The sequence below is a fragment of the Lissotriton helveticus genome, chromosome 5_1, assembly GCF_964261635.1.
Source record: "Lissotriton helveticus chromosome 5_1, aLisHel1.1, whole genome shotgun sequence".
Lineage (NCBI taxonomy): Eukaryota > Metazoa > Chordata > Amphibia > Caudata > Salamandridae > Lissotriton > Lissotriton helveticus.
Window position 1 is genome coordinate 2075724378 of NC_136065.1, and position 16972 is coordinate 2075741349.

Sequence of the window (16972 nt, forward strand, 5' to 3'; positions counted from 1 at the left end):
AATCCCCTTACGGCACTTGAGATGGGGACGGTGTCTGAGCCCGATAGTCATCCCACTCCGCCATATTATCATCAGCATCCACATCCGTTACCTCCCCATCTTCTCGATCAGGTGGGTTCTCCTCCTCCTCATCCTGATACAAAGTAGTGTGTATTTGAATGGATGTATGCCTCTGAGTAACTTCAGGTGACTGAGACACGAATGGAGCAGCGGACGGTTCCGCCGTAGGTGTTAAGACGGAAGGAACAGCAGATACTTGTGGCGATGAAGGGAAACGTCTGTTATAGTCGTCTAACATGTTCTGTAGGTTAGAGATGAGCGACAAAGGCAACGTCGCAGTAGGGATTTGAACAGGCATCTGTTCGTCTTGGCCATATTGTTCCTCCTCATCATTGCTGAATTCTTGGCATTTAATAATTAAATCCGATGGACTTTGAGCGTCAGTGAAAGACTCATGCACCTCCACTTCAGACTCCTGGTCTGAGTCTGTAGCAAACAAAGGTGATGGAGGCAGTGTATCACCAGGAAGTGCGAGTTGCGCACTTGGAACCTTAAGACTCTCTTTTGCAGTGGAAGACAGTGGTAGCAAAGGAAGAGAGGCAAATGCAGATGGCATCGAAGTCACTGTTTGCACAGCTGGAGACTCCATCGTCGACGGCATTGATCCCGCAATAGTCAACATCGATGACGAGGAAGACTTCTTGGATTTGGTCGTCGTCGAAAACGTCGTCGACGGTGAATTCGTCGACACGGCAGCCGTCGACGGTGACGTCGTCGACGTTAATGGAGTCGTCGACGGAACTTTCGTCGACGTAGCGGTCGACGGGACCTTCGTTGACGTAGCCGTCGACGGGACCTTCGTTGACGTAGCCGTCGACGGGACCTTCATTGACGTAGCCGTCGACGAGACCTTCGTCGACGGTAAAGGCTTCTTCTTCATCGACGGGGCCGCAGTCGGCGGAACACTCGTCGACGGAAAACTCGTAGTCGAGAGCGTCGACAAAGCTATCATCTTCACACTCTTTGTCGACAATGATTTACCCATCGACGGAATTTTCTTCGTCGACGACGACGAAATAGGAATGACTGACGACACAGTCTTAGAACTGAGGATCACCTTCATCGTCGACGACGACGACGTCGACGGAAAAGCTGTAGACGACCCAGAAGCCAGCGTCGTCGTGACCGTCGTCGGCAAGGTACTAGAGACAGCCAATCTCGTCGACGGGACAGTCGTCGACACTGTCGCCGAAGGAGCAACAGTTTCTTCACAGAAAAACCTGTGGAAATTGCAGCAGAAGCCTGAGAGCCAGGTCTCGTGGGCCCAGAAGTAGGAGGAAGAGGTGAAGACACCGCATGGGCCAAAGAAAGACTCATTTTCTTCCTTTTTAAGAATGGAGAAGGCAACTCCTGCACACTACTTCTTTTTGAGGCTGTGTGGGAATGGCCAGACATGAGGCTTTCAGCATCAGAAAGAACATGCTCCTTATCTTTAAGTCTCTGAAGCCAGAGGAGTAAACGGCCTTCCCTATCTTTCAAAGTCTTAGTGGAGAAAGTTCTACAGAACTTACAACTTCCCACTTCATGGTCCGGGTACAAACAGTAAATACACTTACTGTGTGGATCCTCTGAATAAAGTCTAAGCTTTCCACATGAAGAACAAGCTCTGAAGAGGGACTTCTTACTTGAAGACATGATGAAACACCAGGCAAAAAGCAGAAGAGTAGAGAAAACTGAGCAGATCTCAGGGAGACTCTCTTACACACGATGTGCGGTAGAAAATCTGAGGTGCTGAGCTCTGAGGAGAAGGTTCTAGATGGCTGCTGTCGCCTGATTGGCTGCAGTTTGGACTAACCTAATGACAAGGATAGGCTGCATATGGTCTTTTCCTTTCCCATGCATTCCTATGTAGAATTTTGGGTGGGCAGTTTATGCCTTTTCTAATACATATTTCAGGTTTTTTCTTCTGATTATATATATATATGTATATATGTTTATATATATATTTAGCATATTATTGCTATTTTATTTACCGTGGGACTCCCACTCCGACGACGGGGAATATTCAAGCATGTGAATCTATGAAAGACACCCCAATACTGGAGAATCTGTGGATGTATAATAAGAGACCGTGAAGAAGTGTAGACATTGAGATTTTAACATACTGTGGAGAATGTAAGTAATATGTTTATTAATTCAACTAATTAAAATTGTTACAATAGGTACAGTTAGCAGAAAATGACTAAAAGTGGTGCAATAATATAGAGACTATAAAACAATAACATCACAGCCTGTGACAGGATAAATGGGATGGCCATCAGGAGGTTAGTTGAAAACGTCTTGCCAGTAGCTTTCCCTGGCTAAACTTATTTTTAAGTATTCATTTTATTAGGTATTATGTGTATATATTTGCCAAACCGACCTAGTTCTGTTGTCACTGTGTTGAAGCACAGAGATAAGGCTTCCCTATAGGTATAAACCCTAATATCGGTGTGAATAAAGTGTGACATGCCAATAAAAGTGCAGGACGGCAACGCAGTAGGGACACAATAGATTTACTCTTGTAGTTGCAGAACCTGCAGTGCTTATTGAGAGCTGGTTGTTTCTCCAGGATGCTCTGTACTCAATAGGTAAAACCAAGAATCTTGCTGGCACAATTTGATTTCTGCGTGGCTTGCTTAGCGCATTTTTACGGATATGATTTCTGCATGGCTTTCTTAGTGCCTTCTTAAGGATAGGATTTTGGAATGGCTTACTTAGAGCCTTTTTTAAGGACATGCCATTTGCATGGCTTAGTTAGCGCTTTCATAAGGCTATGATTTTTGTTGGAAGGTGATTTATCAGTAGGTGCAGGTAAGTACTTACAGCTAGTAATACCACCACAATCACAAATAAGGTCTAGTCAAGTCTCAATAAATGAATCCTTGCTCAACACTTGGTAGATTGGCTAATCAGCAGTCAGGCTTAACTTAGGAGACAGATGTGTAAAGCATGTTAAAACACCAATAATAGTAAATAGGTAAGATACAACACACAATAAAAATCCAACACCAATTTATAAAAATAGAAGGTACTTTTATGATTGAAATGACTCTAAAACAACAAAAATTCAATCTAGGGAGCCGGAGATATGAATTTTTAAAGATTAAGGGCCAGATGTAGGAGCCATTTACCGACCGGTAACGGACGATTTCGGCCGTTACCGACCGGTAAATGGGGTTTCGGTATGTAGGGGCACTTTTTTACAGAATCGGTAAATTTACCGATTCGGTAAATTTACCGATTCTGTAAAATACCGAATCGGTATTTTTACCGATTCGGTAAATCTCAGATGTAGGTGGGACTCTTCAGAGTCCCAAAGGCCCTACAAATTCGGTATTTTACCACCCAATCCAATTGGGTGTTAAAATACCGAATTCAGGTGTGCATGCACATGTGTGCATGCACACCTATGCCATGTGACATCTGTGTGCCACATGGCGCACATATCAATTTTTGGGGTGCCAGAGGGTGTCAAAGTGACACCCCCTGCACCCTTGCTAAAATCGGTATTTACCGATTCTGTAATTACAGAATCTGTATTTCCCATTGATTCCTATGGGCTTCTCAGCCCATAGGAATCAATAGGAAATATCGATTCGGTATTTACCGAATCGGTAAATACCGAATATTACCGATTCGGTAATTCCACATCTGGAATTACCTACATCCCCCCCCTCTATTTTACCACTTCTTAAATACCGAATCGGTAAAATTCTGTATTTAAGAAGTGGTAAAATAGATTTACCTACATCTAGCCCTTAATGCTTTCTAGTGCCTAAAAGCCAAAAGCACCAACTTAGGACATCTGGTCACGCTTGACTCTGACAAAGTCATCTAACCGTGATGGAGTATGGATCGGATACAATGAGCGGTAGGGCCCTGTTAAGTTTTTACCTTCTGACTTAGTCACTTTTTTGGAGATTTTTCTCTAGACGTAGAGTGAGGCTCCTCATCAGGCTGGGTTGCAGTTCAACAACCGTGGCTTGCTTCAGTGCGAGGCCTCAGTGAACTCCTAGAGGTCAAGTCAACAACAAAATGCTCCAGAGCTTTAGCGGAGCAAATCTGAATCTCAAACCGAGCCTCGGTTCGACATCGCCAGCTGGAATCTTGACGACAGGTCAGTCAACATATGGAACTTTTTGTCAAAAAATTCTCCAAATGTTCTCAAACTTCTGGATCGTCTTCTAGATGGTGCGTTTGGGGCCTTGAAGTGTCCACAACACCAGTCCAAGGCTCCAGAAGCTATGTGTTGCTCCTTGGGAAGTTGGGACTACAAGACCCACTATGCACCAGGCCAGATCCTTTAAAGTTCAGGTGAAACTGGTCCCTTGTGTTCTTCTTGGTGGAGATGATGCAGGTGGAGCCCTTTTCACCTGTTGCTTTCAGGGAGACCACTCCTTAAATGTTCAGAGCAAGGCAAAGTCCTTCTTTTGGTGAAGCTCAGAGAGTACAGGAGATGCTGTCCTTAAGAATGTAGTCTAACTTGGTGCAGACCAGGGACTTAGCAGGGCAGTCCTTTTTTTCTTGTTTCTTCCAGGCAGGGTTATGAGTTGCTGTACAGCTCTCCCAGATTTATCTAGGATGGATTCTGAGCTGGCAAGAAGGGGGTTACCCCTGACCAATGGGGTGCAGGGTGCCACCCTCTGAGATGACCACTTCCTTTTAAGTGTTGTCCCAGAAAGCACTTTCCTCAAAAATCAAAATGGGGAAATCTCTCTCCTGAAACTTCAGGTCTGGCTAACCCAACCTATACGCGAGAGTAACTTTCCCTAACAATACCCTTCCAGCCCATCTGCTAATTCAATTTCAGGAGCTCCCATCTGGCTGCGGGTGCAAGAAGTGGGAGTGGGCCGTGTTCATGTCCTTACTGTCTTTCTCCCATTAAAGACCAGTATAGCTACCCAGCCTTCTTTCTCTCCTGTGCTTGGCAGGCACAGATCTCCCTCCACCAGATGTCTGTTTCTTTTCAGGCCCCTTCACACTTAATCAGAACAGTTTAGCTCAGCCTGTCAAAGGCTGGCCAATCAGGTGAGGCTGCTCTAGAGCTGGATTCTGGCACATCAGAAAAGCAAGTTCTATAAGTTATTTTCTGTCATTTATTATATGTCTAACATTGGCAAGTTGTTGGATTTATTCTACTAATTCTATTATTTTGACACTTAATTATTAGGCTCACTCATGATAATATTTGTTAATGTTAAATAAAGCCTTTCCATGTTACTATATGGAGCTAATGCGCTACAATAGGGAAAAACGAAGTCAGCAGTTTCTCACCCTCACCGGGGCATATAAAACATCTTTTATAATGTCCTTGCTTATTTTAACATGGGACCCTATCCTTGTAGGCACCTAGGATAAACCTTAGTGGTGACTTATATATATCAACAGTGTGGCATCCCCACCACTGCACATCACACTCAGTATGTCCGCTTTTTAGGAGTGGGCATGGCACCACATCCTCTTTAGCTCACTTCACAAGAAAACTTAGGGCGGCTATGCAACTGACGCTGCACTCGCAACAGACACCATAGTGTTCGCTGCTACATGCACTCTTCACGCCTGTTTGGTGGGTCGGACACATCACTTTGACTACCCTGTCTGCCTGTCATTGGGACTGCATTCTCACTGAGTGCCCCCTCCTTCCCAGAGACATACTCTAATTGCCTACCAGGGACTGCACCATGGGCCTGGCAGTGGTCGCTAGCTTGAGCTGCTTGCCCCCTTATCCATACAGAGACTTACTCCCCATTGCCATCTGGGACTGCACCAGCACGTTAATAACTGGTGGACAAGATTCCTTTGCATGTTGATTCTGACCATTCTGCCACCCTCTACAATGCATGCCAGGCTTCAAATTGTAGAACTAGATAGAAACAATTGAGGACATACTTGCTTCTCTTTCACTAATTAATTTTTGAAAATCATTTTGACTGGGCCTTTTCAGCCCACTAACACTGTTAGCTAATGCTTCCCCAACTCATCAGATATTATAGCTCACTCACCCCAATTGTTTGCTTAGTGGATCCTCACTACTCTTGATCCTGCACACAGTAGAGAAAATTGTGTCCACAAACATACTGTTGCCTCTTGCATAGGTTAATAATTAGAGGGAACATTAGCTATGATCTGTGTACAACTGAGTGATGCTCCCCAGAGAGGTGATCCAGTTTTTCTAAAAGTGGCAAGACTGAAACCCCAATAAAATGCTCACTAATTGCATAAAGAACTGTATACACTCATTTCTGTGTTCTAGGTTCAGGAGCGCGATAGTTATATTTATCCTACAGAATTGTTCTTGCTTCTGTTCAGCACATGCAGTAGCACATACATGCCAATTGACCCGATTCAGGTGGGAGACTCCCAATTTATGAAGCAAAAAAATTATTCATTTAAGTTGTTCTCCACGAGAAATTGCCTTTCCTTCAATGTACGTCGATGGGGAAAAGTAAGTCCCACGGTTTTATTTTTGAAAATCTCCCACTAACAAAATGTTGGCATGTATGCTAGCATGAACCTATCCCTACTCCAAGATAGTCCCCCTCCTGCCCGTCACCTCACCTTGACGTTAGGCATGTGCTGTACCAGTCTAGTGGTTTCTTAAGCCAGATATAGCTTAAAGTGGTGCACTTTTCTTTACTACTGACTGACGATTCAAATGTGCATTCACCATTAAATGTTAGTACCCTTACAGAACCCTTTCCTGTACCTATGTGTTGCACCTTATGTTAGTGAAGATGTACGTAAAATATATAGACAGAACAATGTTGTACATGAAATGTAAAATGTAGCACACCTAGCCTCTTTTGTAGGACTTTGAGGCTTTTGTTTCCCGAGCCACTGTCCTCCTGGTTGCTGTGTCTTAGCTGCTTTGTATGAAAGTGTTTCACTTCTTTTTTCACTTATGTTGTGAGTGCATAGTACTGGAAATAGCAGTATTTACTTTGGTTCTCCTCATAAGTTCCAATCATCCTTCAGGTCGAGACTGTGTTCCTGACTGAAAGTGTTGGAAGATAAAGAGGCAGGAAAGGCTCTTGGAACCACCCTCTTTTGATGGTTCCCCCTCAGTCAGAATAAGAGACAAAGGCAGACAGCAGGGGACTGACAAGGTCTGAAACGTAGCAAGGATGTCATGAGCGTTGGTGGGAACAAGGAAAATTGCCCATTTGATAGCTATTGTGGTAGTAAAATACAGCAATTATCATGGTTCAAGCAAGAGGCCCCTCGCAAGCCGACATACCTCATAAAAATAAATGAGATAGGTTGTCGTTTGTTACCCATTAGGAATGACAGCCATCGCAAGCATGGTGGCCTGCTGAAGGCAGCAGATCACCATGCCTGTGATTGTTTTTAAATAAAGCAATACAAAAATGGAGTCCATTTTCCTTCAAAGGAAACAGGATGCATTTAAAAAAAATTAAAAATGTATTTTTATTTTACAGGAACAGGCTGTTAGACCACTGCTTGCTCTTAAAAAATATATGTTTTTCCATTCTCAAAGGAGAAGGAGTCCCTTGGGGACCCCTTCCCATTTCCAAAGGGTTTGCAAACTCTTTCAAGTTAGTGATAAAATAATAAAGTTTTGTGACTGGAATTCTGTCATGGAACATTATTACATCCCATTCAGCCTCGGTATTTGAAAGGGATGCCCTAAACGTGCTGTTCCAAATACCGAATCGGTTTGTATTCGCAGCTCCAAATAGCGACCCTGTAATAAGTTACTGAATCGCGATATGGGATGAATACATACTAAAATGCTTTCTTGCCTTCCCAAATGGTTTCCCAACTGCATAAAAGTGCATCAGGTCCACAATCTGGTGAGAGGCTGGGTCTGTGAATTTGGGCACTTTTAGGACAAAGCGTGTTTTCAGAGCAGCTATCAACCTCCACAAGTTATACTATTGACCAATCAATAAGTGACACTGGTAAGACAATACTGAGATCATACTTGTTAGGCGATCCTTTTGAAACGAGATGAGCAGCTACTTCAAATCTCTTTGTTAATCGCCTTGAAGCATGCACAAGTAAGCACTATGGTAAACCACAATCATGGGAATTCATTAAAAACATGACGATTGTAAGCCCTTCCCCCCCCCCCCCCTACATTATAGTGCTTGACCTAGTGGATTCTTGCTGTAAGCTTCTGGGCTTCGAGGTAACTTCGGCAGACCTAGCATCTAAAACAAAACGAAAACAAGCTGTGCTATTAGTCCAGGTGAATATCGGCATACAGGACCTCCTGCGATTCATCACGTGAACATTTGCTCTTCTGTCTCTCAAGTGGCCCCAGAGACACGTACTCCACGTGGGATGTCAGGTCTTCCATTTCTGTTTCCTTAATGAAAAAAATAAACAGAAAAAGTCAATTAAATGGTAAAGGCACTGTGTGCGTTTTGGTTAAAAATAATGTACACGAAAGAAGGGGGGGCATGTGGCTGCCACTTGTGTGCTTGTCATGTTCTTGTACACTCTTAACTCCCATATTTGTGGGGTTTGAATGTGAAACCCCAAACACTTAGTTGATTGTCACACGGATAATATTCCAATGCACCCAAGGACACTCTGCTCATCTGAATTGAATGTTCTTGTCCTACCAGCCCCCCTACACATGTAGGAGCTCTTTGCGTGTACCGTAACCCTTCGCACTATTACTTTACTAACGTGCTTTCTTATTTTTCGCATGTACCCTGTTCACTGAACAGGACCCTATTGCTTTTAAAACCTAGGTTTGCACTTTAGAAATTCTCAAATGTGCAGACTGAGTGGACTGCCAATAGAGTATTAAATGTACTGACTTCGTAAAATTGCTCTTTAGAGGTGTTATCAGCAGTGGAGCTACACTTATTGAGGTTACCAGGCCCAGTGTGCAACAGGCTCTTTGGGGTTGTCCTTGTATTCCTGATTAGAGTCATTCTTATTATTCCATGCCACCTCCTGGTTCAGAGTTTCAAGTTTGAGAACTGCTATCTTTGCGCCTGACTTCGCCTTCCTCAGTAGGCTTATATTGCTAATTTAGGAGGAGAAATCATCACGTAGAACTTTGGTCATGAACAATTGCATAGATCTATTACACTAGCTGTGCTATACCGGCAAGTAGTGGATGGAGTAGAAAGAGGACTTACCAGATGTGGGAGTGGGGCATCTTGTGCCCGCGCTCTGGAGCCTCCTGCAAAAGAAAGTCGACAGAGATCAAAGTGATAGCAGTACCTCAAAGAAAGTCAAAACATTATTTTACTTGTATACAGCAGAATTGGGACTTGGGAGGGTCTTTGGAATTCAACAGTGTTATAAGATGTTTTTGACACTTTACATAAGTGTTGTAAGGAAGACCCCTACAAGCAATGCAGTATGTTCTATGTGAAATGCTATCAAAGGCCAAGATCAGCCATCTTTCTAGTTTTTACCTCGGGCTAGAGACAGGTTCAGCTGTTTCACTGAGCTCATGAAATCACCAAAACAGCTTCAAAAAAGACTTTGGCTCCACCCTTATCTTTCTCCTTCATGGACACTTGATGGAGCAGCATTTGTGTTCACTTGCTGTTAAAGTAGTCCATTGAACATAACTGATAGACACATTGTTAATGCACTGCCTGTGTCAAATACAGTATAGGAAGGAGCTTTTTATGGTGTAACCCCATGAGAAATACAGTAGAAAGGGACTTTACATTGTGAACTCTGTGGCAAATATAACGCAAAGAGGTTTTATATTGTAAACTCCATCACAATCAAAAAACATTGGTAAAACTGAGAGGCCTTCTTCCATAAATCTGGCAAACATACTGTTAGCACATTTATGAAGTCATTCCATTGACCATAAATGATAGCAAAATTGTTAATTCAGATCCTAAATCAAATACATTAGGAAGGGTAGTGCATGGCATCCGCCCCTAACAACTACAGTTGTTGTTTGATACCAAGAGGTGCTCAAAACTAATGTTTGGTGGGGGGGTGTCTTAAAAGTTTCAGCACTTTGTCCATCATCCTATTGTGTTTGCTATGTTTGTCCTAAGTTGCCAGGGTAAGCCCGGACGTGGGACCCTTGCTCACTTTCCCACTGTATTCAAGCTAGTGTGGCTGATGCCGGGTGATACCCCGAAACTGGTCCCAGGAGGCTTGTTTCCAGTCCAGGAAGTACCTGGTCTGGCAGTTCGGTCTGGACTGTTCCCATGAGGAGCAGGGTCAAGACTGATTTGCATATGACTGTCACAGTAATGTGTTAGTGATGACCAGAAAGAAGAATCATAAAATACCTTCATGTGCACATATATTTAAATACTCACATGTAACATTTATCTGAAAGAAAAGGGGATTATATATAATTTCATTAGTGCTATAAGAAGAAGAAAACTATAGTCTATGTGTTGGTAAGCTGTCAGCACATGTGTCATCTTAAAAATATTTCCATATACTTCACCATGCGGAGATCTCCACCCTGACTTCGGAGTCTCTCTTTGGTAAAGTGTATGAACGTTTTTTTAACTGTGTCAAACTTGAAAATAAAGATAAAAATATTTTTATGGTAAATATTAATGTAAATTAATGTTATGCACTTTTGTTTGAATGTAGAACAAAATAGAAAAATGCTACAGTGCTATTAAAATAATTTTGAATTAAATTGTTAATGTAAATATATTCAATTAAATTAAAACGAGTATACATTAAAAAATTAATTTACACCTGAAGAAAAAATATTTTGAATGCATATCAATAGTTCTGTATAGAATTATTTAACATTAATGTAATATGTTTAATACAAGTTATTGTTACATTATGTGTTAAATTAAACATAGGTTTGTAAATATTTGATAATTAAATACTATATATGTATTATTTTCATATATTTTAATGTTATGCTTTATTTATTTATATTTGTAAACATTTCAATTAATCCAATTTAATTTTACATTATTTCCTATGAGGTTTTATTTGAATTCTCTACCTTCATTATTTTCTATGGAAGGCTGTTGCAGTAGTAGTGGTTGGCCAAGTGCAGTGCCACACTTACTACAAAAGTGAAAGTTACTAAGTTACATGTGTAAGTTATTGCAAAAGTTTAAAAATAATTGCAGTTTGTAAATTCTTCAAAGTAGCTTACTCACCTTTGTGAATTAGGCCTCTAGAGCGGCATTACAATCCCTTGATTCTTGTTGACCATGCTACATTTGACAGGACCCAGTGATAAGCATATCAGTGTTGGTCCTTTTCCACAAGGAACAGTCCAGTCAAACTGACAAACCAAGTCCCCTCTGAACCGTAATGTCTCCGTAATGCTATGTCATACTGTATCTCTGAAAGTCCAGCCCAGGTCTTCTACCAACCGAATGTTCTCACTCTGTTCAATTGCACGCTTCCTCTTCCACTCTTAGAAGTAGGTGACCCTCACTTTCCTGGAGAGTGATACAGGAAGTAGGATCCCCTAGGCTGGGAGAAAGCAGCATTAACCTTGCTGTCCTTCTGACTGAGTTGCAATGGTCATGACACAACCCACACTACGTTTAGTTGACTCTCGCAAATCACTGTGATGTGACCCTGGTGTAGTTTCCAAACTCCAATATAGCCTTACAGCCGACCTAGCAGCACTACCGGCCTTTAACAAGGGAACAGGCCTTCAATGGCCGGTATAGCCCACTAGGAGGACTTTAAGGCTATTGGAAGAAAAGCCTCTCGGAGCCAAAGGGGTTTCAATCACCTCAGGCTCAGAGAGGCCTTTGTTCACAGCAGAAGCTGTGAACAAAAACAACATTGGAATGTTGCGCTGCGGGCTCGTACCGGCACGTAGAAGCCCGGAGCACTCCATTGTATTTAATGGAGCGCTCCAAATTCCAATGTACTAATAATGGTTTTGTAAGTCTTGCCCCGGTACAGAGCTCATCCATCCATTTATTAAAGGTCTAGATCTAATCCTCATGGACTCAACACAATAAACATGTAGCATGGAATATATTGTTTCTTTGTACAATGGTATTAGTCTTCATAAACAGAAGACATTGTTGGTTTAAGATTCATGCTACATACATATTGGGCAATTTATATACAGGTTTCCATTTGATGATGAATATGACATAACAAAAAAGTTGATGGGTGACTGATAAAGAACTGTTATTGATGTATTTTATTTATTTTGTGCTTTTTGTAAAGCACTACACAGCAAAGCTGCTGGACCACATAACCTATGCAACCAAATATGCAAAGCATTGGCAAAAGACTTACTTTGTTTATGTCAAGAAATAGAAAGTAAAGCAGAGATGCCGCTCTCATTGAACACTGACGGCATATATATATATTCCCTAGAATAGGCAAACAGCCTGGAAGTGTACATTTAATTAACAATTTTCTCTAACATGCATTTAAATATATAAGTAAACAAAAGTTATAAATGGATAACCACCTTATTTGGAGGCAAGTAGTGTTGAGCCACCAGTAAATACAATGAGCCTGCGCTCATAAAGGACTTTACGACTGCCTTGGGTATCACTGCTGAATCAGTGAAACCTGAAAAAGCATTTGACCAAGTCCAGTTGGGATATTTCTGGATGAACTAGAACTAAAAAGATTTCTGAACAGATTTTATAGTAAATCAAGCACAGTACTCAGCACTTCAAGCTGCTGTATTGTGAATGCAAACTGGGACTATGCAGGTTTGTCACGTAAGCACCTACATTTTATTAAGCCTATTTTACCATCTATACTTATGAATGGAATATCATGCTGTCTAGTGCACTGGAACCATGTTTATGTTTCATGGTGGTGATCTGTTTTTTATGTCCTACTCTCCTAGTCCTAATCGCTAGTCAAATACATTAAGGAAAATTAGATACTATATGATTTTATATTAAATAAGAAAAGCTGGGATACTTGTATTCCACAGTACCATTACATCAGCTAAATCTGTACTCCACAAAGGCATTCTTAATCTGGTTATACATGTTTGGCAAGATGTTCAGTAATTATTTTAACATAATCATGTAGAGAAATTAAAAAAGATGAAGAAAGACTTAAGTCAAATCTGGAATATCAGAGTCATGGACAAATAAATTCTGTTCACATGACCATTCTTCCAAACAATCTCCAACCAACAAGAATCTGATTTTTTTTAAATGAATGAAACAATTCTTGATGGCAATTTTATGTGGCATAATATACAAGTTTGGATTTCACACATTACATTAATATTGCTTAAACTAAAAGGAGACAAATCTTCCATCCTTTCTCTTACAATACATGGCAATAGTTGTACATCAGTAATAAAAGGAGATGATCTTAAAATGATATGAAGAGTTATGATTAGTAGTCATGGAAAAACGACATCATAAATCAGGTCATCTTCAAAATCAAAAAACATGTCTCTGCATGTAATTTGCGCAAGAAGGGGATGAGTTACTGAGAAAGAAAAAAATTGGCAAAGCAAAACGGTCTCGGCAATGTAAGAGCTCTTGGCTTTGTCAATCTCAATGTCTTCTGGCCATGTTATGTAGCAGCCTGGGATGTAAAGTGACATTTATAGTTTTCACTTAATATATAGTGGGTAAATTGCTGTCACATTGCCAGGAGGCCTGCACATAGAGTACTTCCCCCACCCTGGAAACCCCCACCCCACGAGTTTGGATTTGCCCAATAATCTTCCTCCAAGGAGGTCCACCGGCATATCTAATAAAAGAGCAGTGAAGAATAGTTTAATGGGTCTACTGTAGCCAAATACGCTAAATTTCGGTGACTTACAAATGGCTGCTTGAAAACAGAAATATACACAGAAAGAAGGAGAATTTCGACCTAATAAAATTGACCTAATGTAAAAAGACAGTGGTTCGTAATGAGGCATGCTCCATTGCATCCAGTAATCAGGAGAAGGCTGCTGAGCTTGTGCTTGCATTGGCAGATCTCGGGTGAGCAATGCCACTGTATCCTCATATGTTTACACGTCCCTATGTGCTTTGGCCAAAGTCACATCCTGTTAGTACTAAAACAAGAAGTGTCCCATTATCTCAAGTGATCCTAGAATATCTTTAGTCAAATCAATAAAGATAATAACACAGAAAATAGGGCGGGCAGGCACGATGAGGAGAGTGTCAAAAAGTGGACATGTAAAGCACAAGGAGGATCTCACCTCAGGTGTACCGCGATGCTTATGATATGTCATTGACATGTTTAATGTCTATGAAACTCCAGTCACAATTTTTTAAAACTTTCTTTTCACTTTACTACACACCTGGAAAAATTGCTAAATGGGGGACTGGGAAAGGGACGACCTGTCCACGATGTACACTACCCGCTGCGTATTTAACTCATATGTTCGCCTTGTGCCCTGTTTTGGTTAAAGTACTAGCGGAAGTCTCTGATTTTTTGTCACACATTAGCCAGTATAGGGTTGATATTACCAACGAAGAGTTGTTGTTGGGTTTAATCAATACCACCCGACCACCCGAATTACACGGGCTGATTTTTGTAGCCATGGCTGTATTTAGGCTGTGTGTCGCATCTGCATGGATAGATCCGCAACCTCCCTCATTTTTTGAATGGAGAACTCGGCTGCTTGCGACCTGTAGTTTGGAGGGCGCAATTTATAGAAACAAAGGTAGGGTTAAGCGGAATAGGGGTATGCAGATTTGGGCCCCATTACTATCATGGATTGAGGGTGTATGATTATGGAAGCACTATATCGGGGAAACTTGTCGTAAATCTGTAATCATGGTATTCTTGCGATGTGTTCTTTTTTCCTTTGGTATAAATCGTTTATATTTAATACAGTTTTTGTTGTAACGAAATAAAAGAATGCTGGGTCCCTGTTCTCCTGGGGTGGGAGGGGGGTATGTGTATTAAATTTGAAACTCAAATAAAAATTGTTATAAAAAAAAAAAGTAAAGCACAAGGAGGAGGCAAGCAGCGATGGGGGAGTGGTGGGTGGACAGATCAAGAAGCGAAGCTGGAGGGGGCGATTGTAAAATGAAAGTGGTTCATAATGCAGCGTATTCCATTAGAGGATCTCTACCTTCGCTGCACACATAATAAATTATGTGCGAAGGCGCTTGAAAGATGCTCTCTTCCCGTCTGTGCTAATGTGCACACCTTTACTACAAGAAGCACTTCTACAGCCAGAACTTTTTAACTACATTCTTAACTCTCAACACACCTTCCCCATTCCAAGATGGCTGTCGGTCATGTGCAGAAAAGGAAATCCTTCTCTAAAACATGCTGCCATTTTTATATTCACTAGAGACACACGCAGAAACCACAGAGATTATTTCAGAACCATTATCATAATAGTAAATCCAGAGCAAGCGAACCAGGTGGTGGGCAACAAGATGGTAATCACTGGTGTGCGTCTAAGAAAGCTCAAGTAAACATCGCAACTGTTCTATCACAGTCAACAAATAACTATTTGTGTGCAGCTGTGGAGCAGGCGGGAACAAGCGGGAGGGTGCTAGGGGACAGAAGAGGCACCATCAGAACACAGTAAATGTGACGAGATAAGGACAAGATTTTTACAGAAACAGCTCAAGGAGCGAGTGCTCGTGTGAAGTGCTCAAAATCAATTTAAAAATTAGTTCCAAAACCAGTTGCTTTACTGGGAGCTGTGGATGGATAGTAGTAATTGGTCCCAGCTCTCGGGGAGGGCTAAACACAGGAAGAGGTATGACGCATGCAAGCTGTGGACAAATGGGGAGAAAAAAATAGGAGAGTGAAGATAAACCAGCAAATGGGAAGCCTGTGAGCCGGCCAAATACCCACAAAGTATGTATAACATGCCTCATCGGGACAGTGCATGTGCTGTCTAGAGCTGAGACCTAAAAATGATGAGGGGCAACATAGGTATCCCTGGGGTATTTTTAGTACAACAAATATTGTCAGATGTTAACCATAAATAGAATTAATTAGGGTTGGCAACTCATTTCAGATGGATAAGACCTATTCATTTTAAAACCCATAACCCAAAAACCAATAGGTCTCACCTATGCAAGATGCTTTATCCATGGTTAGCAACTTTTGTACAAAAGGATTACATTATAATATTTGCATGATACCTTTTGTATAGTATGGGATGGTATGAAATGGTACGGCCTGTCATTGTTTAGCATAGTATGCTATGCATGGTACTGTATAGTATAGTATGATATGACTTTTCATTGTATGGTATGATAGGGTAAGGCATATCATTGTATATTATGACATGGTATGATATGAAATGCGTTACTTACCTGTAACTGCAGTTATCCAGTATTGGTATCTTTCATAGATTCACATGCCTGAATCATTCCCCGTCGTCGGGGTGGGAGTCCCCGGTATATAATAACAGTAATGTCACATAGACATATACATACTAATAGGCCAGAGGCCTCACATTAGTAACCTATCCAAGTCCTTTTGTAAAAAGGACCAAACTTTGGCCAGGAGCCAATCAGCTACTACCACCCTCTAGAACCTTCCTGGAAGGAGCCCTAGTCCCTCAGATTTTCGTAAGCATAGTGCTAAGTAGTACCTACTGAGAGAACTAAGGTGAGCCCTTCCAGGGGAGGCGGGTGGGTTGCATGTGAATCTATGAAAGATAGCAATACTGGATAACTGCAGTTACAGGTAAGTAACGCATTTCTTATCCAGTATTATGGGTATCTTTCATAGATTCACATGCCTGAATCAGAGTAGCAAGCAATAGGCAGCACATTTCGCATAATATATATAGCATGTAAGACACTTGATAATAACTTATCAATAGTGCAACACAATAAACTGCAAACAGTAGCAGGATAAGAAATGTGCAATTAGGTAATAGGAAAGGTGGGATGAAAGGAAGAAGGCTCACCTCTAATGAAATAGATTACGGAGCACCGCCTGTTCTACTGCTGCATCCTTCATAAGTTCCGAATCCAAGCAGTAGTGCATGGTGAACGTATGTGGCGTCTTCCATGTCGCCGCTCGGCAAATGTCGACAATGGGCACC

At 41.5% G+C, this 16972-nt stretch overlaps 1 protein-coding gene across 1 annotated transcript in view; it reads right to left on the minus strand.

The window, feature by feature from the left end:
- Positions 1-2171: 2171 nt before the first annotated feature.
- The window catches only part of LOC144756315 (natural cytotoxicity triggering receptor 3-like), a 114569-nt gene continuing 99768 nt past the window's right edge, over positions 2172-16972 (minus strand). The window contains exons 4-5 of the mRNA XM_078646011.1: positions 9162-9205; positions 2172-8374 (exon numbers count right to left, since the gene is read on the minus strand). Coding sequence (XP_078502137.1) covers positions 8246-8374; positions 9162-9205 — 173 coding nt within the window. The 3' untranslated portion in view covers positions 2172-8245. The remainder of the gene's footprint in view (positions 8375-9161; positions 9206-16972) is intronic.